We start from the raw sequence: 23,456 nt of genomic DNA on the forward strand, positions 1-23,456 counted from the left end.
CACAGCAGAGACATTTGGTACAAAGTTTATAACACACCCTCCCATGAGACGGTAACTTAAAGTGTTTTGAAACAATCAGGAAGGGCAGATCCAGGAGGACCTACTTCCAATGCCTGGCTACACATTTGGTCCACATGGTCAGAGTGGGGACAGGACAGCACATCAAGCCTGAGGGAGGGGCTTGGAGGCCCCGAGCAGTAATCTTCCACATGCTTGAGGAAAGGTTTCAGACCAAAAGCAACATGTGGCCTTCCAGGCAGTCCAAGGGTTGGCAGCCATCTTCCCAAGGCCAAGGCCACCTGCCCAAGCAGGCTAACAAGATGTTCATCACCTTCAGGGCCTTCAAGGAGGGTGCTGACTTCGTGAACAGTCTCGGGCCAACCATTCCCGGGGCCATGCTGGGATGGCCCTCCTCGAAAACCCATTGGTGACCAGAGAAGCCCTCTGAGCAAGACCGCATCTTTTGAAGCCATGCGATAGTCAAGGAATGCTGACAATGGGCCCTGCCCACACTCAGGGCCAGACAGGCACCCAAGACCCTGGTCCACAGTCACCAGCCAGGACCCCGGGACAGCTCCAAAGCCAGGAGTGCCTGATCAGGGACATGGGACCAACACATGACTGGCCCTCGGGTGACTTTCCAGCTTCCATAGCAGCTAGGGTCGGTCACCAAGGGTCAGCGTCAGCGACAGACTGGGCTTGCGCTCTGGATCTTCACCCTCCTGGCAGGGCTGGGGTGGCCGCGATTTGAAGAAATCTGAAACATAGTGGACCTGGGGAGGGGGAAAGGAAGTGAGCAGGACTGGAAGAAAAAGATCTTCTTCTGGGGGCCCTGAGGGAGAAGCTGAGGGGGGGTAGTCATGTGGATGGGTGGGGCCAGCAGTGAGGGGCTGTTTGAAGCTAATTCCACTCCTCAGAGGGGCTGCAGTTGAGGAATTGCCTTGTGAAGCTTCTCCCCACCTTCACTTTTCAAATAAAGACTTGAGCCAGTGATTGAGCAGGAGGAAGGGAGAGGTGCTGAGAGTTGAGGGGAGGAGCCAAGGCAGATAAATAGGAGGGGAGGGGCCACGGGGGATAAATAGGAGGTTAGGGGCTATGGGGATCCACAGGTAGGCTGCAGAGAGAAGGACATGGCCTGGAGAAACTGCAAGTTACATGGACTAATATAGATGGGAATAGATTTGTGTAGCGGGAGATCTGCCCAGTCTAGGCTTGAGGCTTGTTTTGTTAATCGATTGAGATTTCTTTTACTGGGGAATTGGGTTGGAAAGAAAAGTACCAACAAGGGGCAAGCTCTTGGAGACAGAACAGCAGGCAGAGGTCGCGGGGCATCGGAGGCGGGCAGTGCAGATCCTGTAGGTCAGGCAAGCAGCACTCACCATGAGGCAGGCCACCAGGGCTCCGTGCAGGAGGCCGACGAGGACATCACTCCAGTGGTGCTTGTGGTCAGACACTCGGGTATAGCCCACATAGATGGCAAAAGCCACCAAGAAGAACTGAACGGTGGGCCTCAGCAGCTGGGCCCACTTCCAGCAGAGCCGGGCCTGCACGTACAGCTATCAGGACATCAGCCTGTTGTCAGCTGGGCCCACGAGTGTCCACAGCCTGCCCAGCCCAGGGCGAGAGTCGCAAGGCCTCCTACACTTAGTGCCTCCTCCACACACCCCATTATGCAGAACGAAGACCAAGGCCCAGGGATGGCGTGGCCCCATAAGGTTCCCCGGGAAGGAGATGTGTACTCACCGCCAGGAACAACATGCAGTACATGCCAAAGGAGGAGTGGCCAGAGTAGAAGGACAGCCTGGGAGAAAGGACAGCAGCTCAGGTCTTGGAGACCCAGAGGCAGAGCTGTAAGCTCCTTGGTGAGCTGGCAGCCACAGAGGAGTACAACTCGAAACTCAGGCAAACAGGGCCAGAGTGGTGGCTCAGCAGTTAAGAGCCCTGACTGCTTCTGCAGAGGACCCAAGTTCAGTTCCTGGCGCCCATATCCTACTCTTCACAAATACCTATAACTCCGACTCCAGGAAATCTGATGCCTTTGGCCTCTGAGGGTACCTGTAGTCATGTACACACACACACACACACACACACACACACACACACACACTTTTTTGTTTTTTTGTTTTTTTTTGGTTTTTTTCAAGACAGGATTTCTCTGTGTAGCCTTGGCTGTCCTGGAACTCACTCTGTAGACCAGGCTGGCTTCAAACTCAGAAATCCACCTACTTCTGGCCACCAAGCACTGGGATTAAAAGCATGCCCCACCACTGCCAAGATCACACACACACACACACACACACACACACACACACACACACACACACTTAAAAGTAATAAAAATAAATTTTCTTTAGGATTTATTTTTATTGTGTGGTTATGGGTGTTTTGACATGCATGCAATGCCTGCAGAAGCCAGAAGGAGGCATCAGATCCCCTGGAACTGAAGTTACAAACTGTTGTGTGTGGACTACCTTGTGGGTTTCAGAATCTACTACAGATCCCCTGGAATAAAAGTAAAAATTTAACCCGAGGGGAACTGCAGAGATGGTGTAACTATTAAGAGCACTGGCTGCTCTTCCAAAGGACCTCAGTTCAATTTCCAGCACCCACACGGTGGCTCACAACCATCTGTAACTCTGGTTCTCAATTCTGGCCTCCACGATTACCAGCCATGCATGTGGTATATGGAAATATGCAGGCGAACCACCCATACACATAAAATAAAACTAAAATTGAGAAACAAAATTTAACCTGAGGGAAGGCTTGCATACAGGACACTCCCTCAGGAGGCCCTGGAGCAACTGTCTCACATCCTGACCCTCAGTTCACCAACTCCAACCCCTGCCTGCTCCTGGAGCAGCCACGGCCAGCAGGAGCACACGGTCAGGCTCCCAATACTACAGTCGCAGCCATTGCTGTGACAGCTGTCGGTCTGGGTTGCTGGTCATCACCTCATCTTACAAAGATATTAGTCACTGCTCGAGCGGCAGCCAAGACCTATGCTTTGGAGACTCTGAGGAGTCATTCCCCAACCCGGGCACCCCCAGAGCTGCTCTCCAAACTTAGCAGATACAATAAGGCTAAGGCAGAGTCCCCAGCCCCACCCCAGCACCCAGAAAACAAAAGCGAAATGTATGTCCAATCCTGTTGACCGCTATGCAGACCACAGACCTCATTCTAACATGGCCACCCTCAGTTCCCTCATGTGAGCCATGAAATAGACAATGACCTCAGTATCCACTGTCCCTGTGACTCGGTGTCAAGTCACAGCTGTAGGTTTGATCTTAAGTACAGTCACAAACAGACACAGACAAGAGTCACGGTTTTGCAACAACAAAAAATATCCAAGGCGTGAACATACATAACACAGCTAATAACTAGAAGTTGCCTAAGGAGCTGGGGAGACGGTCAGCCAGGACGGTGCCCCCTGTGCAAGGCAGAGGACCTGAGCCACCCTAATAATCACATCAAAGGAGGCAGTGCATTCCTTATCCCAGGAATGCAGCTTGCTGGCCAGTCCAACAGGACTGCACAGCTCCAGGTTGAGTGAGAGTCCTTGCCTCAACCTTTAAAGTGATGAGGGACTGGAGAGTGGACTCTGGGGTTGGGAGCGCTCAGTGCACTTGCAGAGGATGAGGGTTCAGGTCCCAGCACCCACACAGCAGCTCACAGCAGCAGCTTCTAACACCAGTTCAAGGGGATCTGGTGCCCTCTTCTGACCCCCGTAGACTCTGGCAGCTTCAGCAGTGACATGGGCAGCTCCTGGAAGCTGTTGCCACTGAGGTTGAGCACCTGCAGGCTTCAGCAGAGCAGCGACTGGGCCAGGCAGGCCCTTGGGCAGCGAGCCTGGGCCGCCCAGCCCGTTGTTCCTGACCAGCAGCATGCGCGGGCCGCTCAGTGTCAGCACCTCAGATCCTAGTGCTGTGAGGTCATTGCCACACATGTCCAGGAGCAGGAGGAGGAATCCACCGCCCAGCGCGCCCATGGCAGCAACTGGCAGCAGCAGCCACAGCATCGCCTCCTGCGAGTCATGCCACTCCTCGGTGATGCCTCCAGCTCAGACTCCAGGGCCTCCGCCCCACACGCTATGGATGGACCAGTTGAGTTTGGCCTCCCCGAGCCCGGTGTCCTCCATCCAGCGGGATCCTAGGACGCCTGATGAGGCAGTGCATCCTGGAACCTGAAGGGTTCCACCCCATCAGAAGTGGTGCAGCATGGCCCTGCCCAGGCTCACCCTGATGCCAGCCTCAACTTTCTTCTTTACTCTTTGGCTAATATCCACTTACAAGTAAGAATATACAGTTGTAGATTTGGTTTATTGCTAATAATATCTTAATGGGGTTCCCAAATTATATGAGAATTTGCATGTCTAAGTGTGAGACACTGTCCTTCCTCCCAGATTGTGCTAAATGCTAAATAAATTTGCTGGTAGCAAATGACTGGACAGGGAGACAGAGGTGGGACTTTAGATTTCTCAGACAGTAGATCACTGAAAGAAGGAAGTTTTAGAATTGCCATGCTGTCACTTTTCCCTGTGACTAGATGTCCCAGGCTAGGTTGGTACCCAAGAGGGTCTTCCTCTTCTCTGTGCACAGGATAGAGGGGAATATGGAGGGAGAGGGATTTGTAAGATCATAACTAGAAGAGGAGATGGGGGGCTGCAGTCAGGATGCAAAGATATTTTTAAAAAATATAAATTGAAGAAAAAATGAAAAAAGAAAGTATTGCCATGCTGGGGAAGCAGAGGATGGAAAGGTCTCCCATTCTCATGGATTGATAGATTTAATACAGTGAAATGGGCATCTTACTAAAAGAAATCTACTGGTTCAATTCAATCCCCATCAAAATAGCAACACAATAATTTACTGACATGGAAAGAGCAATGGTCAGTTTCACATGGAAAAACAAAAACCAGGATGCATGATACAATTCTGAACAAGTAGACATCTGAAAGAATCACCATCCCTGATCTCAAGCTGTACTACAGAGCAATAGTGATATAAATTGCATGACAGTGGACACGGACAGTCAGGTTAATCAACCGAATAGAGTCAAAGACCCAGAATTAAACCCACATACCTGTGGACACTTGTCTTTTGATAAAGAAGCCAAAACCATACAACCAAAATTATAGCATCTTCAAATCAGACTGGCACTTAGCACCTTATTTTAAAACAGCAGTGGATTAAGTAAGGGATTGCTTGCTAGAACTCTTCCCCTCATGTCCAGATGCCTCTTGCTTGTTTGGCTAGGGGGAGATTTGGAGCAATACACTTCTATTGAACCAGAAGAAGAGAGTCAAATTTGCAGAAGAATGTTTTTACATAAGTAAACATGGATAAACTCACATAAAATTATATATGGATTCATGCTTACACATTCATATATCTCCATTAAAACCAGTTGGGCCAAGCTATATCCTTATCTCATAATTACACACACACACACACACACACACACACACACACACACACACACACACACACACACATCTATACTTACAAATGCATTTGGAGCAAAAGATCAAGCAAGCACCAGTGCAGAATGAACTCATTCATTCTGGATGAAAAATGAGCTCCAATCTTTATTGCATAGAGAAAGAAAAGCTTCTTCAAGTTTGTTGCTAAATGAATTTAACCCAAGTCCATAGCAGAACACTTTGTCCTCTTTAGTACAACGAAGCTTGCCTTGCTATTAAGAAAATACCTGTTCTGTCCTGTGGTAAGGAGGGTCCAACCAGCTCCTTCCACTCTCTCTGTAGTTTCTTCTTTTTGTCTCTTTCTCTCTGCATTGTGCATATTGCTCTTATTTTATAAAGTTGTTTTATATTTAAGATATTAAACTCTGCCTTCTCCTTCTAATCTTGTTCCCTCCTCCTGCTGCTCTGATGTAACAATGCTCTTACTTTCAATGTGTTTGTTACTTTTTATTTCACTCAGTTTTTATTAGATATTTTCTTTATTCACATTTCAAATGTTATCCCCTCTCCTCATTTCCCCTCCAAGCCCCTATCCCATCCCTCCTCCACCTGCTTACTACCCCACCCACGCCCGCTTCCCTATCCTGGCGTTCCCCATCACTGGGGTGTGGAGCCTTCACAGGACCCAGGGCCTCTCCTCTCATTGAGGTCTGACAGGACCATTCCCTTCAACATATGTGGCTGGAGCCATGGGTCCCTCCATGTGTACTCTTTGGTTGGTGGTTTAGTCCCTGGGAGTTCTGGGGGTGCTGGTTAGTTCATATTTTTGTTCCTCCTATGATGCTGCAAGATCCTTCAGCTCCCTGTGTCCTTTCTCTAGTTCCTCCATGGGGGGACCCTGTGCTTAGTTCATTAGTTGGCTGTGAGTATCCACTTCTGTATTTGTCAGGCACCGACAGAGCTTCTCAGGAGACAGCTATATCATCTTCCTTTCAGGAAGCACTTGCTGATAGCCACAATAGTGTCTGGGATTGGTGACTGTATGAGGGATGGATCCCCAGGTGGGGCAGTCTCTGGATGGCCTTCCCTTCAGTCTCTGTTCTACATTTTGTCTCTGTATCTCCTCCTGTGGGTATTTAGTTCCCCCTTCTAAGAAGTACTGAAGTCTTCCTTCTTCTTGAGCTTCATTTGGTCTATGAATTCCATCTTGGGTGTTCCAAGCTTCTGGGCTAATATCCACTTTTTAGTGAGTACATGCCTTGTGTGTTCTTTTGTGACTGGGTTACCTCACTCAGGATGATATTTTCTAGTTCAACCCATTTGCCTGAGAGCTCGATGATTTGTTGTTTTTAATAACTGAGTAGTAATCCCTTAGGCAAATATCATTTACAAATAGTGATATTTTGATTTCTTCCATTCCAATTTGTTTGCATTTTACCTTCTTTTGTTGTCTAATTGCTTTTGCTAGGTCTTTGCGAACTATATTGAACAGGTAGGGAGAGAATGGACAGCCTTGTCCAGTTCTTGATTTTAGAGGGATTGCTTCAAGTTTCTCTCCATTTAGTTTGATGTTGGCTACTGCTTTGCTGTGTATTGCTTTTCTATTATCAGGAATGGTCCTTGAATTTATGATCTTTCCAAGACTTTTATCATAAAGGGTATTGGATTTTGTCAAATATTTTCTCTGCATCTAATGAAATGGTCATGCAATTTTTTTCTTTGAGTTTTTTTATATAGTGAATTGCGTGTATCATGAAGGGGTGATGGATTTTTGTCAAATACTTTCTCAGCATCTAATGAAGTGATAGTGTGTTTTTTTTTTCATTTGAGTTCCTTTATATAGTGGATTACATTGATAGATTTCTGTATATTGAACCATCCCTGCATCCCTGTGATGAATCCTACTTGATCATGGTGGATGATTGCTTTGATCATGGATGATTGGTAGGTAGATATTGCTTAAATTTGCTTTTGTCATGGAAAGTTTTGGTTTCTTCATCTATGATGATTGAGAGTTTTGAAGTCGACTGAAGCCTGAGTTGACATTTTTTGTTCTCTTAAGGTCTGCATGATCTCTATCCAGGCTCTTTTGGCTTTCATAGACTTTTGAGAAGCCTGGTGTAATTCTATAGGTCTGCAATTTTATATTACTTGCCCTTTTTCTCTTACAACTTTTAATATTTTCTTTGTTGTATACATTTAGTATGTTGATTATTATGTGATGAGAGGATTTTTCTTTTCTGGTCCAATCTATTTGGCTTTTTGTACATTTATGGCCATCTCTCGCTTTAGGTTGGGGAAATTTTCTTCTATGATTTTGCTTAAGACATTTTTCTGGTCCTTGGAGTTGAGAATCTTTACTCTATTCTTTTCCTATTATGTTTTTAATATAATTTTTAAAATTAATTATTTTTATACACTCCATATTTTATTCTCCACCCTGTCAACCCCTGTCTACCCTCCAACTGTTCCACATGCCATACCACTTCCCCTCCCCCTGTCTCCACGTGGATATCACTAAACCCCACCCCACCTGACCTCCAAACTTCCTGGGGCCTCCAGTCTCTTGAGAGTTAGGTGTATCACCTCTGACTGAACACAGACCTGACAGTCCTTTATTGTATGTGTGCTAGGGGCCTCATATCAGCTGGCATATGCTGTCTGTTTGGTGGTCCAGTGTTTGAGACATTCCGGGAGTCCAGATTAATTGAGACTGCTGGACCTCCTATAATGTTGCCCTCGGATTCATTCAGCCTTCCCTAATTCAACAGCAGGGGTAGGCTGTTTCTGTTCATTGTTTGGGTGCAATTATCTGCATCTGTCTCTTTCAGATGCTTGTTGAGTCTCCCAGAGTGTTGTCATGCTAGGTCCCTTTTTGTGAGCGCTCTATAGCATCAGTAATAGTGCCAGTCCTTGGGACCTTCCCTTGCACTGGATCCCACTTTTAATCTGTCGCTGGGCCTTCTTTTCCTCAGGCTCCTCTCAAGTTCCATTCCCATATTCTTTCAGACAGGAACAATTATGGGTCAGAGTTATGACTGTGGGATGGGTCCCCTCTCACTCATTTGAAGTCCTGTCTTCCTGCTGGAGGTAGGCTCTATGATTTCCCTCTCCCTACTGTCAGGCATTTTATCTAGGGTCCCTTCCTTTTAGTCCTGTGAGTATCTCAACTCCCAGGTCTCTGGGGCATCCTGGAGGGTCCCCCAACCTATCTTCTAATGTTGCCTATTCCCATTCTTTTGGCTGGCTCTCAGGGCTTCAATCCTTTTCCCTCCACAAATGTCAGATCAGGTTCTCCTCTCTCCCCTCTCCCTCTTCTTCCCTGCCATGTCTACTTTCCTTCCCAGGTCCCTCCCTCCCTCCTCACTTGTGATTGCTGTCTTCTCTCTTGCAAGTGAAACTGAGGCATCCTCACTTGGCACTTCAGCTTGTTGACCTTTTTGAGTTCTATAGACTGTATCTCAGGTAATCTGTCTTTTGTTTGTTTGGTTCGTTGAGGTTTTTTTTTTTTTTTTTTTTTTTTTTTTTTTTTTTTTTTTTTTTTTTTTTTTTTGCTAATATCTACTTATTACTGAGTATATACCATACATTTCCTTTGGGGTCTGGTCTGAGCTACTTCACTCAGGATGATATTTTCTAAATCTTTCCATTTGCCTGCAAAGCTCAGGATGTCCTTGTTATTAACAGCTGAGTAGTAGTATTCCACTGTGTAAATAAACCACATTTCCTGAATCCATTCTTCTGTCATGGGATATCTAGGTTGTTTCCAGCTTCTGGATATCACAAATAAGGCTGCTATGAACACAGTGGAACACGTACCCCTGTGGCATGGTAGGGCATCTTTTGAATATATTTCCAAGTGTAGTATAGCTGGGTTTTCAGAAATATCTATTTCCAATTTTCTGAGGAAACTCCAGATTGATTTCCAGAGTGGTTGTACCAATTTGCAATTCCAGCAGCAATAGAGGAGTATTCCTCTTTTTCCACATCCCCTCCAACAAGTGTTTTCACCTGAGGTTTTGATCTTAGCCATTCTGGTTGGTGTAAGTTGGAATCTCAGGGTCTTTTTGATTTTCATTTCCCTGATCAGGAAGGACTTTGAACATTTTTTTAGGTGCTTCACAGCCATTCGATTCCTCAGTTGTGAAATCTTGGTTTAGTTCTATACATTTTTGGTTTGGGTTTTTGTGTGTGAGTGTGTGTGTGTGTGTGTGTGTGTGTGTGTGTGTGTGTGTGTGTGTGTTAGCTTCTTGAGTTCTTAATAAATATGGATATTAGCCCTCTATTGGATGTGGTGTTAGTCAGGATTTTTTCCCATTCTGTAGATTGCCAATTTGTCATATTGATTATGTCCTTTGCCTTAGAGATGCTTTCCAGTTTCATGAGATCCCATTTATCATTTCTTGATGGTAGAGAATGAGCCCTTGAACTTCTGTTAGAAAGTTTTCCCCTTTGCCAGTGGGTTCAAGGCTCTTTCCCACTTTCTTGTCTATTATATTTAGTGTATCTGGTTTTGTGTTGAGGTCTTTGATGCACTTGGACTTGAGCTTTGCACAAGGTGACAAATATGGATTTATTTTCATTTTTCTACATACAGACAGCCAATTAGAAAAGCACCATTTATTGAAGATGCTTTCTTTTTTCCATTGTATATTTTCACCTTCTTTTTCAAAGATCAAGTGTCCATAAGTGTGTGGTTTTATTTCCGGGTCTTCAATTCTATTCCATTGATCAGCATGTCTGTCTCTGTACCAACACCATGCAGCTTTTATCACTATTGCTCTGTAATAAAGCTCGAAGTCAGGGATGGTGATTCCCCAGCCATTCTGCTATTGTTAAGAACTGTTTTTATATCTTTGCTCCTGTGACTGTGTAGAGGTGTAGACAGGTACACGGGGATCACCCGAGTAGAAGAGCGCTTGGGACACACCCCACCAGGGCTCCACCTACACCGAGGAGGTTGGCAGCACTACAGACAGCTTGGCACCTACCTTGCCAGGGGTCATCTACCCTGCAGGGAGGCAGTTAGAGGGAGTCCCGCCTTTAGAGATGAGGCGCCACTATTTTTGCTCCTGTGACTCTGTAGAGGTGCAGACAAGTATGCAGAGATCACCTGAGTAGAAGAGGTATCGGGACACGGCCCACCCAGGATCCCACCTGCACCCAGGAGCTGGGCAGCGCCATCACAACCATCTGTGTACCTAATCTGCTAGGGGATATCTGCTCTGCATTGAGTCCCAAAATTAGAGGTAAGGCCAACATCTTCTCTCCTGTGACTGAGCAGGCTGTTGCAGCCAGGAACACAGAGAACACCCCAGTGTAAGGTCACTTGGAACTTGGTCTGCCAGGACCCAACTTGCACCCAGGAGTTGGGAAGCCCCAGAGCAATCTGTTCCAGGGGAAAGCCGGTCACCCAGGGGTGCTGAGATAGGCTTGCAGGCACACAGGAGGTACAAGCATCAGCCAGTGACAGCAGGACCAACTAACACCAGAGATAACCAGATGGCAAAAGGCAAATGTAAGAATGTCACTAACAGAAATCAAGGCAATATGAAGGCCTTCAAGAAGGACATAAATAACTCCCTAAAAGAAACACAGGAGAACGCAAGTAAACAGGGAGAAACCCTTGAAGACCTAAGGGAAAACACAACAAAACAGGTGAACAAAGCCATACAGGATCTAAAAATGAAGGCAGAAACAATAAAGATATCACAAAGGAAAACAACTCAGGACATAGAACACCTAGGAAAGAAGTCAAGAGTCACGGATCCAAGCATCAACAACAGAATACAAGAGAGAGAAGAGAGAATCTCAGATGCAGAAGATACCATAGAAAGCATTGACACAACAGTCAATTAAAATGCAAAATGCAAAAAGATCCTGACCCAAAAAATCCAGGAAATCCAGGACAAAATGACAAGACCAAACCTAAGGATTATAGGTATAGAAGAGAGTGAAGATTTCCAACTTAAAGGCCAGCAAATGTCTTCAATAAAATTTTTTTGTCTTCTTTTTTTTATTCGATATAATTTATTTACATTTCAAATGATTTCCCCTTTTCTAGCCCCCACCCACTCCCCGAAAGTCCCTTAAGCCCCCTTCTCTTCCCCTGTCCTCCCACCCACCCCTTCCCAATCCCCGTTCTGGTTTTGCCGAATACTGTTTCACTGAGTCTTTCCAGAACCAGGGGCCACTCCTCCTTTCTTCTTGTACCTCCTTTGATGTGTGGATTATGTTTTGGGTATTTCAGTTTTCTAGGTTAATATCCACTTATTAGTGAGTGCATACCATGATTTACCTTTTGAGTCTGGGTTACCTCACTTAGTATGATGTTCTCTAGCTCCATCCATTTCCCTAAGAATTTCATGAATTCATTGTTTCTAATTGCTGAATAGTACTCCATTGTGTAGATATACCACATTTTTTTGCATCCACTCTTCTGTTGAGGGATACCTGGGTTCTTTCCAGCATCTGGCAATTATACATAGGGCTGCTAGGAACATAGTAGAGCATGTATCCTTATTACATGGTGGGGAGTCTTTTCGGTATATGCCCAGGAGTGGTATAGCAGGATCTTCTGGAAGTGAGGTGCCCAGTTTTCGGAGGATCCGCCAGACTGCTTTCGAGAGTGGTTGTACCAATTTGTAAACCCACCAGCAGTGGAGGAGTGTTCCTCTTTCTCCACACCCTCTCCAACACTTGCTGTCTCCTGAATTTTTAATCTTAGCCATTCTGACTGGTGTAAGATGAAATCTTAGGGTTGTTTTGATTTGCATTTATCTAATGACTAATGAAGTTGAGCATTTTTTAAGATGCTTCTCCGCTATCCGAAGTTCTTCAGGTGAGAATTCTTTGTTTAACTCTGTACCCCATTTTTTAATAGGGTTGTTCGGTTTTCTGGAGTCTAACTTCTTGAGTTCTTTATATATATTGGATATTAGCCCTCTATCTGATGTAGGATTGGTGAAGATCTTTTCCCAATTTGTTGGTTGCCGATTTGTCCTCTTGATGGTGGCCTATGCCTTACAGAAACTTTGTAATTTTATGAGGTCCCATTTGTCAATTCTTGCTCTTAGAGCATACGCTATTGGTGTTCTGTTCAGAAACTTTATCCCTGTACCGATGTCCTCAAGGGTCTTCCCCAGTTTCTTTTCTAGAAGCTTCAGAGTGTCTGGCTTTATGTGGAGGTCCTTGATCCATTTGGAGTTGAGCTTAGTACAAGGAGACAAGGATGGATCAATTCGCATTCTTCTGCATGCTGACCTCCAGTTGAACCAGCACCATTTGTTGAAATGGCTATCTTTTTTCCATTGGATGTTTTCAGCCTCTTTGTCGAGGATCAAGTGGCCATAGGTGTGTGGGTTCATTTCTGGATCTTCAATCCTGTTCCATTGATCCTCCTGCCTGTCACTGTACCAATACCATGCAGTTTTTAACACTGTTGCTCTGTAGTATTGCTTGAGGTCAGGGATACTGATTGCTCCAGATTTTCTTTTGTTGCTGAGAATAGTTTTAGCTATCCTGGGTTTTTTGTTGTTCCAGATGAATTTCAAAATTGCTCTTTCTAACTCTGTGAAGAATTGAGTTGGGATTTTGATGGGTATTGCATTGAATCTGTATATTGCTTTTGGCAAAATGGCCATTTTAACTATATTGATTCTACCGATCCATGAGCATGGGAGGTTTTCCCATTTTTTGAGGTCTTCTTCCATTTCCTTCTTCAGAGTCTTGAAGTTCTTGTCATACAGATCTTTCACATGTTTGGTAAGAGTCACCCCAAGATACTTTTTACTGTTTGTGGCTATTGTGAAGGGGGTCATTTCCCTAATTTCTTTCTCAGCCTGCTTATCCTTTGAGTATAGGAAGGCCACTGATTTGTTTGAGTTGATTTTATAACCTGCCACTTTGCTGAAGTTGTTTATCAGCTGTTGGAGCTCACTAGTGGAGTTTTTTGGGTCACTTAGGTAGACGATCATGTCGTCTGCAAATAATGATAGTTTGACTTCTTCCTTCCCAATTTGTATCCCTTTGACCTCCTTATGTTGTCGAATTGCCGAGCTAGTACCTCAAGTACAATATTGAAAAGATAAGGAGAAAGGGGGCAGCCTTGTCTGGTCCCTGATTTCAGTGGGATTGCTTCAAGTTTCTCTCCATTTAGTTTGATGCTGGCTACCGGTTTGCTGTATATTGCTTTTACTATGTTTAGGTATGGGCCTTGAATTCCTGTTCTCTCCAGGACTTTAAGCATGAAAGGATGCTGAATTTTGTCAAATGCTTTTTCAGCATCCAATGAAATGACCATGTGGATTTGTTCTTTGAGTTTGTTTATGTAGTGGATTGTATTTTTGGATTTCCGTATATTGAACCAACCCTGCATTCCCGGGATAAAGCCTACTTGATCATGGTGGATGATCGTTTTGATGTGTTCTTGGATTCGGTTGGCAAGAATTTTATTGAGTATTTTTGCATCGATGTTCATAAGGGAAATTGATCTGAAGTTCTCTTTCTTTGTTGGATCTTTGTGTGGCTTTGGTATCAGTGTAATTGTGGCTTCGTAGAAGGAATTGGGTAGTGTTCCTTCTGTTTCTATTTTGTGGAATAGTTTGAAGAGTATTGGTATTAACTCTTCTTTGAAGGTCTGGTAGAATTCTGCACTGAAGCCTGTGCTTTTTTTGGTTGGAAGACTTTCTATGACTCCTTCTATTTCATTAGGCATTATGGGACTGTTTAGATGGTCTAGTTGGTCCTGATTTAATTTTGGTGTTTGGTATCTGTCAAGGAAATTATCCATATCCTCCAGATTCTCCAGTTGTGTTGAGTACAGGCTCTTGTAGTAGGATCTGATGATTTTTTGGATTTCCTCGGTTTCCGTTGTTATATCTCCCTTTTCATTTCTAAGTTTGTTAATTTGGATACTTTCTCTGTGCCCTTTGTCAGTGTGGCTAAGGGTTTATCTATCTTGTTGATTTTCTCAAAGAACCAGCTCCTGGATTTGTTGAATTTTTGTATGGTTTTCTTTGTTTCTACTTGATTGATTTTGGCCCTGAGTTTGATGATTTCCTGCCTTCTACTCCTCCTGGGCGAAATAGCTTCTTTTTGTTCTAGGGCTTTCAGGTGTGTCATTAAGCTGGTAATGTATGCTCTCTCCATTTTCTTTTTGGAGGCATTCAGGGCTATGAGTTTTTCTCTTAGCACTGCTTTAATTGTGTCCCATAGATTTGGGTATGTTGTGTTTTCATTTTCATTGTGTTCTAAAAAGTCTTTAATTTCTTTCTTTATTTCCTCCATGACCAAGGTATCATTGAGTAGAGTATTGTTAAGTTTCCACGTGTATGTGGGTTTTCTGTTGATTCTGTTGCTCTTGAAGACCACTTTTACTCCACAGTGATCAGAGCGGAGGCATGGGATTAGTTCTATCTTCTTATATTTGTTGAGGTGTGTCTTGTGACCAATTATATGGTCGATTTTGGAGAAGGTACCATGAGGTGCTAGAAAAAGGTATATTCTTTTGTTTTAGGATAGAATGTTCTATATATATCTGTTAAATCTAATTGGTCCAAAGCTTCAATTAGTTTCATTGTGTCCCTGTTTAGTTTCTGTTTTCATGATCGGTCCATTGAGGAAAGTGCAGTGTTGAAGTCACCCACAATTATTGTGTTAGGTGCAACGTGTGCTTTTAGTTTTAATAAAGTTTCTTTTACGAAAGAGGGTGCCCTTGCATTTGGGGCATAGAGATGTTCAGGATTGACAGTTCTTCTTGTATTTTTCCTTTGATCCGCAAGAAGTGTCCCTCAGAGTCTCTTTTGATGACTTTGGGTTGAAAGTCAATTTTATCTGATATTAAAATGGCTACTCCAGCTTGTTTCCTGAGACCATTTGCTTGTAAAATTGTCTTCCAGCCTTTTACTCTAAGGTAGTGTTTGTCTTTGACCCTGAGGTGTGTTTCCTGTAAGCAGCAAAATGTAGGGTCCTGTTTACGTATCCAGTCAGTTAGTCTGTGTCTTTTTATTGGAGCATTAAGTCCATTGATGTTAAGAGATATTAAGGAATAGTGATTGTTACTTCCTATCATTTCTGACGTTATTTTTTAAATTTGATTGCTTAACTTCTTTTGGGTTTGATGAAAGGTTACTATCTTGCTTTTTCCAGGGTGAAGTTTCCCTCCTTGTGTTGGTGTTGTCCTCCTATTATCCTTTTTAGGGCTGAGTTTGTGGATAGATATTGGGTAAAATTGGTTTTGTCATGAAATATCTTAGTTTCTCCATCTATGGTGATTGAGAGTTTTGCTGGGTATAGTAGTTTTGGTTGACATTTGTGTTCTCTTAGAGTCTGCATGAGATCTGCCCAGGACCTTCTAGCCTTCATAGTCTCAGGTGAAAAGTCTGCTGTGATTCTGATAGGTATTCCTTTATATGTTACTTGGCCTTTTTCTCTTACTGCCTTTTGTATTCTTTCTTTGTTTAGAACATTTGGTGTTTTGATTATTATGTGACGGGAAGTATTTCTGTTCTGGTCCAGTCTGTTTGGAGTTCTGTAGGCTTCTTGCATATTCATGGGCATCTCTCTCTTTAGGTTAGGGAGGTTTTCTTCCATAATTTTATTGAAGATATTTGCTGGCCCTTTAAGTTGTAAATCTTCACTCTCATCTATGCCTATGATCCTTAGGTTTGGTCTTCTCATTGTGTCCTGGATTTCCTGTATATTTTGGGTTACAAGCCTTTTGCATTTTGCATTTTCTTTAACTGTTGGGTCCATGGTTTCTATGGAATCTTCAGCATCTGAGATTCTTTCTTCTATCTCTTGTATTCTGTTGTTGATATTTGCATCTCTGTCCCCTGATTTCTTCCCAAGGCTTTCTATCTCCAATGTTGTCTCCCTTTGAGTTTTCTTAGTTGTTTTTACTTCTGATTTATATCCTGGATGGTTTTGCTTAGCTCTTTCAGTTGCTTGTTTGTGCTTTCCTGTAATTCTTTAAGAGATTTTTGTGTTTCCTCTTTCATAACCTCAGCCTGTTGACCAAAGTTCTCCTGTATTTCTTTATGTGTTTTTTGCATTTCCTCCTTGTTGGCTTTTGTATTCTCCTGGATTTCTTTCAATGATTTTTGGGTTTCCTTTGCAAGGGCTTCTAACTTTTGATCCATTTTCTCCTGAATTTCTTTAAGTATGTCCTTCATGTGTTCCTGTACCAGCATCATGACCAGTGATTTTAAATCCAAATCTTGTTTTACTGGTGTGATGGCATATCCAGGACATGCTGGTAGAGGAGAATTGGGTTCAGATGGTGCCATATTGCCTTGATTTCTGTTAGTGACGTTCCTGCGTTTGCCTTTTGCCATCTAGTTCTCACTGGTGTTAGTATGTCTTGTCAGTGCTGGACTCACCAGTGCAAGCTGCCCCTTCACCGTTGGCCTCTGGTGCACAGCTTACCCCCTGCACTGCCTGTAGACAGGGTGCTGCTGCCCAGGCTGATCAGATCCCGAAGCAGGCACCCGAAATGCTCCCGCTGGGGCCCGCTGGATTCACTGGAGCACACTGACTTCTCCCAGCTGAACGGCCGGAAGCCCAACTAGCCTCTGGCAGGACCTGGAGATGTGGTGCGGCCGCCCAGGCTGCTCTGGATCCGGAAGCGGAGAGAGTTGAGCTGAGGGCTTCCACCTGAGGCCTTGCCCCAGATTGTGTCGGTGGACCAGATGGAGCCCATGTGCACCCTCAGGGAGTGCTGAAGGTGTATGTTGCTGTGACCTCCCCTGTGTTCCGCTCACTCCGCTGGGCAGCCAATGCCCCAACTGGGCTGGCACACACAAGGTTAGCCTGGCCGCCCAGGCCCTGAGTCCAGGCAAAAATCTGGGAGGCCAAGGTCCAAGCAAGTTCCCCTAGGGCTATGACTGTTAATTGGGTCTGCCAGGTGACCAGGATGGCGGGCGTGCGCGCCCGTGCTCCCTGAAAGCACCGGGAGAGTCTGCTGTGCTAACAACCTCCTGGGCGGGTTGACTCACAGATGGCCCACCAAGCCACCCAGTTCTTGGGGTCAGTCCTGTGCCTTTTGGGGCCTAGACCACCACTTTTTTAGCTTCAGGCTATGCCTGTTATGGCTCTGCCCGACAGAGCTCTCTGTCGTCCTCCAGGCAAAATGGCGGCGCGCACGCAGGACCGGGCAAAAAAAACTGCTGGCTGGGTTGGCACCCCGATAGCCCCCCGATCAGCCCAGGGCCTGGTTGCAGGCCAACGCCCGTCGGGCTCAGACCACCGCAGTGTTGGCCTCGGATTATGTTTGTGTACCTCAGTCTGTCCGATCCCTGGAGTCTGAAACCAAGATGGATGAGCCTCTCCTGACTGGTGGGAGGCCGAGTTCTGAAGTGGCTTCCGTGCAGGAAAGGCGCCGCACAACCGCAGCTGCTTGCTGCCCGGCTGGTCAGTGAAGGTCAGTGGTCGTGGGCGCAGGGCCTAACTGGACCCTGTGTCGCCTTGGTTCCACTGCTGATGGCCCTTCAGCTGGACCAGCCACTGCTCTCTTCAATAAAATTATAGAAGAAAATTCCCTAACCTAAAGAAAGAGATGCCCATGAACATACAAGAAGCCTACAGAACTCTAAATAGATTTTTACCAGAAAAGAAATTCCTCCCCTCACATAATAATTAAAACACCAAATGTACTAAACAAAGAAAGAATATTGAAAGCAGTAACGGGAAAAGGTCAAGTAACATATAAAGGTTGACCTATCAGAATTACACTGAATTTCTCACCAGACTCTATGAAAGTCAGAAGAGCCTGGGCAGGTGTCATAGAGACCCTCAGGGAACACAAATGCCAACCCAGACTGCTATATCCAGCAAATATCTCAATTACCATAGAAGGAGAACCCAAGGTATTTCATGACGAAAACAAATTTACACAATATCTTTCCACAAATCCAACCTTTCAAAGGATAATGAATGGAAAACACCAACAAAAGGAGGGAAAATACACACTAGAAAAAGCAAGAAATTAATCTTCCTTCAACAAACCCAAAAGAAGATAATCATACAAATATAAAAATTACATCAAAAATAGCCGGAAGCAACATTCACTATTCCTTAATATCTCTTAACATCAATGGACTCAATTCCCCAATAAAAAAAGATATAGCCTAACAGACTCAGTGTCAAAGACAAACACTACCTCAGTGTAAAAGGCTGGAAAACAGCTACAGACTCATTCTGACAGAAGAAAACTTCCTAAGCAGAACACCAATGGCTCAGGTTCTGAGATCAATGATTGATTAAGGGAACTTCATGAAACTGCAAAGCTTTTGTAAGGCAAAGGACACTGTCAGCAAGGCAAAACAGTAGCCTACAGATTGGCAAAGGACCTTCACCAACCTTGACAGAGATGTCTTGCACAAGAAGTTAAATAGCAACAACCCAAATTAACGCAGTTAATAAATGTGCCACAAAGCTAAACAGAGATTTCTCAACATAGAAATCTCAAATGGCTGAGCAGCTCATAAGGAAATGTTCAAAGTCCTTACTCACCAGGGAAATCTCAGCATAACTGAGATTCCATCTTACATGGGTAAGGATGGCTAAGATAAAAAACTCAAGTGGCAGCACATGCTGGTGAGGATGTGGAGCAAGGGGAAATCTCCTCCATTACTGCTGGGATTGCAGATTTGTACAAGCACTGTGGAAATCAAGTTGGCAGTTTTTCTGAAAACTGAGAATAGTTCTACCTCAAGACCCAGCTATGCCACTCCTGGGAATATACACAAGAGATGCTCCCCATCCCACGAGACACTTGATAATCCTCTTCATAGCAGTTGTACATGTAGGAGCCAGAAATTGGAAACAACCAAGATGTCTCTCCAATAAAGACTGGATAAAGAAAATGTTTTACATGTTTGCATGGTATGTACTCGCTTGTAAGTGGAGATTAGACATAAGCAACAGGATACTCCTGCTACATTCCACAAACCTAAGGAAGCTACACATGAAGGATGGTACAAGCAAGGATGCTTGAACTTCACGTAGATGGAGAAATAAAATAGTGATAAGAGGCAGATAGAGGGAGGAAACTGGGAACTGGGTGGGAGAGGAGATAGAAAGGGGAATGGGGAAGGATCAGGTGTGGGGAAGGACAGAAGGGATGTCTAGAAGCCATTAGAATAAATGGAATTCTGCTTCTCATAGGAGGGTGTATAAGTGACATCTTCAAAAAAAGCCAGAGACCTGGGATAAGGAAGACCCTCAAGAATCAATGGAGATGTCTTTAGCTGTGACTCCAAGAATTGGGGATACAGAAACTGAAGAGGCCACCTCCTGAAACAAGGAAGTAGGAAGACCAGGGTTTGTCATAGGGACACCAACTGTCTTAGTAGGGTTTCTATTCCTGCACAAACATCATGACCAAGAAGAAAGTTGGGGAGGAAAGGGTTTATTGAGCTTACACTTCCACGTTGCAGTTCATCACTAAAAGAGTCAGGACTGGAACTGATGCGTTGGCCATGGAGAGATGTTTCTTACTGGCTTGCTTCCACTGGCTTGCTCAGCCTGCTCTCTTATAGAACCCTAGAATACATCCCAGAGATGGTACCACCCACAAGGGGCCCTCCCCCCTGATCACTAATTGAGAAAATGCCTCACAGTTGGATCTCATGGAGGCACTTCCCCAACTGAAGCTCCTTTCTCTGTGATAACTACAGCCTGTGTCAGGTTGACACTCAAAACCAGCCAGTACACCAACCCATCTTAAAATTCCAACCAAACCATGATTCAACTTTTGAGTCTGGGTTACCTCACTTAGTATGATGTTCTCTAGCTCCATCCATTTGCCTAAGAATTTCATGAATACGTTGTTTCTAATGGCTGAATAGTACTCCATTGTGTAGATATACCACATTTTTTGCATCCACTCTTCTGTTGAGGGATACCTGGGTTCTTTCCAGCATCTGGCAATTATAAATAGGGCTGCTATGAACATAGTAGAGCATGTATCCTTATTACATGGTGGGGAATCCTCTGTGTATATGCCCAGGAGTGGTATAGCAGGATCTTCTGGAAGTGAGGTGCCCAGTTTTCGGGGGAACCGCCAGACTGATTTCCAGAGTGGTTGTACCAATTTGCAACCCCACCAGCAGTGGAGGAGTGTTCCTCTTTCTCCATAAGGAGGTAAGAACTGAAGGTGAGTCCACTGGGATGTGGTGCTGCCTGCCCTGCCTCTGCTATTTTCCCTGACCTGATTTGTTATGTAGCTTGTGATTACCTCCTCAGAACTGCACCAACCCAGTGAGGCAGCGCAGCCCACAGCAACCACTAAATATGAGGATGTACAAAACTTTTTGCTACAATCCAGCCCTTCAAAGGATTTTCAATTGTGGTTTTTCTTTTATTACATAAATCTTGATTGTGTCAAAATGACAATGAAAACACCCATAAAATCTCATACCTAGAGCTTATTTATTTTAGTTGTATATTGAAGAATTCTTATTTTTTGCTTTTTACCTCTCTTTTATTTATATTTTGTAATACAGTTGAAACATTATTTTCAAACTAGAAAATACCAAATTACATTGCAACAACTAATTCAATTTTTATGCCAGTTCTCAAAAAATATTTCTAAATTTCCAATAGAAGATGCAAATTCAATTTTGAAATAAACATTTTTCATTGAATTTCTTATGTAAAATGATTTTTTAGTCTGGGATATATGACACAAATTCATTTTTATTTATAAATTTTTTTCAGTTTGAAAATATTTTCTTCTCATGTGATGTTGGTTGGAAACTACTAAATATGTCTTCAAACCATTCCTTATCTTTCCCCAGCCCCTTTCATTTTTGATGGAAGGAAGTTCTCAAAGGTATTATAGTGAATATATGGATGTTTGAGAAAAGTTAGTAGGCCTTTTCTCTCTTAACTAGTACTGGGTTCTGTGATGAAATTAAGGGTAGAGTAGGGGATGTAAATTCCTTTTCAAATTGAGATAATTTCGTGGCTATTAGTTTACTGTTTTGGAAAACTTTTTGAAACATTTCCAGGAAAAGAACTACTTAATAGTTAAATTTATGTTTTCTTTGTTCCTCCAGAATAGATTTTAAGAACTAAATCTTTGTGAATAAAACTCAGAGGAGAAAAATAAATGTTCCTAATATTATTTAATCACATATTTCTTGTCACAAATAACTTTCCGTATTTTTGTAAAGGCTTTATTTCAAAAACTATTTTAGTTTCACTTTTCCTTAAAAGATACAGAAAGACTACATTTACTTCTTTTTACACTCAGTTCTGTATTTGTGTATCTTTCCTATGCTTTCTTAAACTCTCCTGTCAAATAGTTAACATTTTCTCAATGTGACTATTCATGCTAATGTAACAATTTTACATAAATCTGTTCTGCTGTGTTGTTAGATTATATCTGTTGCTGTGTTATACTAGCTTTTAATATTATCTCTTATAAACAATATTCATTAATTTATGGCAACTGATCTATAAGACAAAATTTATTTCGTATAAGGCGTATGGTTTGTATTGAAATATATGTTTATTATATTTCCCTGTATTCAAATTCCTTTGATCAGTAATTTCTTTAACTTTTGAGTGTTCAACATATATGTAGCTGTATTTTTAATCAATGCAATCTGATACTGTGATGTAGGTCTAAACCTTTATTCTATTCCATCCCTCCAAATGTACATATCTCTAAAGTGTCTGAACTTCAGTCTGTAATAAAAAAATGCATTTTGGGGAGACAGTTGAAGTGGTCCTTGTACAACCACATTAAATTCATAAGTGAAATTTATATGTCTTCAATCTGCATACAGGAACTATAACCGAATTAACAGGCAATTAGGTAGTCTATATGTAGCAGAGAAATACCTTATATAAAATATTTTACAGTTAAATAATGGAAATTAATAGATGAGGAAATATAATTATCCAGAAATCTGCACCAGACTTCTATTCTCCCACTACATCTCTGCCCAGGTTAGCCAAGCCTGTTGATCCAGAACCAAAACATTTAGATTTCTTTCCTTCTCTAATCGTCCCTGCCCAAAAAACTTTGTCAGGCATGGCTCTGAGGAGATCGTCCCTGCCAGATATAAAATTTTCTGCCAAGTCTCTTGCCATCTTTTTAAGACCTGCTATTCCAGAACCATATAGCCCCAAAATATACACCAGGGGACTATCACACCAAGATCACGGTGGTTAGCCAACATCCCAATATATATCATAACAGAAACATGCAGTGACTAAAACATCTAGATTGCTGTAGGAGTTCTCTAGTGGAGTTTTTTGGGTCACTTAGGTAGACTATCATGTCATCTGCAAATAATGATAGTTTAACTTCTTCCTTTCCAATTTGTATCCCTTTGACCTCCTTATGTTGTCGAATTATTTATTGTTTTATTTATTGTTTTATTATTAAAAAAAATCTAGATGGCTAAAGGCATGAAACTAACTCAAACAACAAAATTCAAGAATATTATGACACCAACAGGGCAAACTTTCTCTACAACAGCAAGCCCTGCAAATCTTAACACAACTGAACCACGGTGCCCTTAAATCCAGTCTTATGAAGATGATAGAGGCCGTTAAAGAGGAAAGGAATAAAATGCTTAAAAAAGAAAAGGAAAACACTATCAGACAAATATAGGACTTTACAGAGGAAACAAATAAATCTCTTAGAGTAATAGTAGAAACTACAGTTAACCAGGGAAGTAAGTAAAGCTGTTCAGGAAATGAAAGTGGAAATAGAAGCCAGAATGAAAATACAAACTGAGGGTAAACTACAGATGGAAAACCTAAAGAAGCTTACAGAACAACAAATGCAAGTATCACCAATAAGATGAAAGGATGTAGGAGAGAATCTCAGGCATACAGAAATAGAAACTGGCACATCAGTAAAAGAAAATGTTAACGCTAATATATCCCTGAAACAAAACACCCAAGAAATCTGAAATACAAAGAAAACAAGTAACCTTAGAATGATCAGAATAGTAGAAGGTAAAGAGTCCCAGATCCCAGGGTGAGAAAGTATTTTCAACAAAATTATATTAGAAAA

The 23,456-nt window shown here is 43.1% G+C and overlaps 1 protein-coding gene across 1 annotated transcript; it reads right to left on the reverse strand.

The window, feature by feature from the left end:
* Positions 1-656: 656 nt before the first annotated feature.
* Positions 657-3,985, reverse strand: LOC127670636 (phospholipid phosphatase 2-like). The gene is made up of 4 exons (XM_052165100.1): positions 3,687-3,985; positions 1,744-1,801; positions 1,380-1,556; positions 657-773 (listed from the first exon to the last, which is right to left on the reverse strand). The coding sequence occupies exons 1-4, from the start codon at positions 3,983-3,985 to the stop codon at positions 657-659; spliced, it is 651 nt and encodes a 216-aa protein (XP_052021060.1).
* Between the last annotated feature and the right edge of the window lie 19,471 nt (positions 3,986-23,456).

This window comes from Apodemus sylvaticus, chromosome 20 (genome assembly GCF_947179515.1).
Source record: "Apodemus sylvaticus chromosome 20, mApoSyl1.1, whole genome shotgun sequence".
Lineage (NCBI taxonomy): Eukaryota > Metazoa > Chordata > Mammalia > Rodentia > Muridae > Apodemus > Apodemus sylvaticus.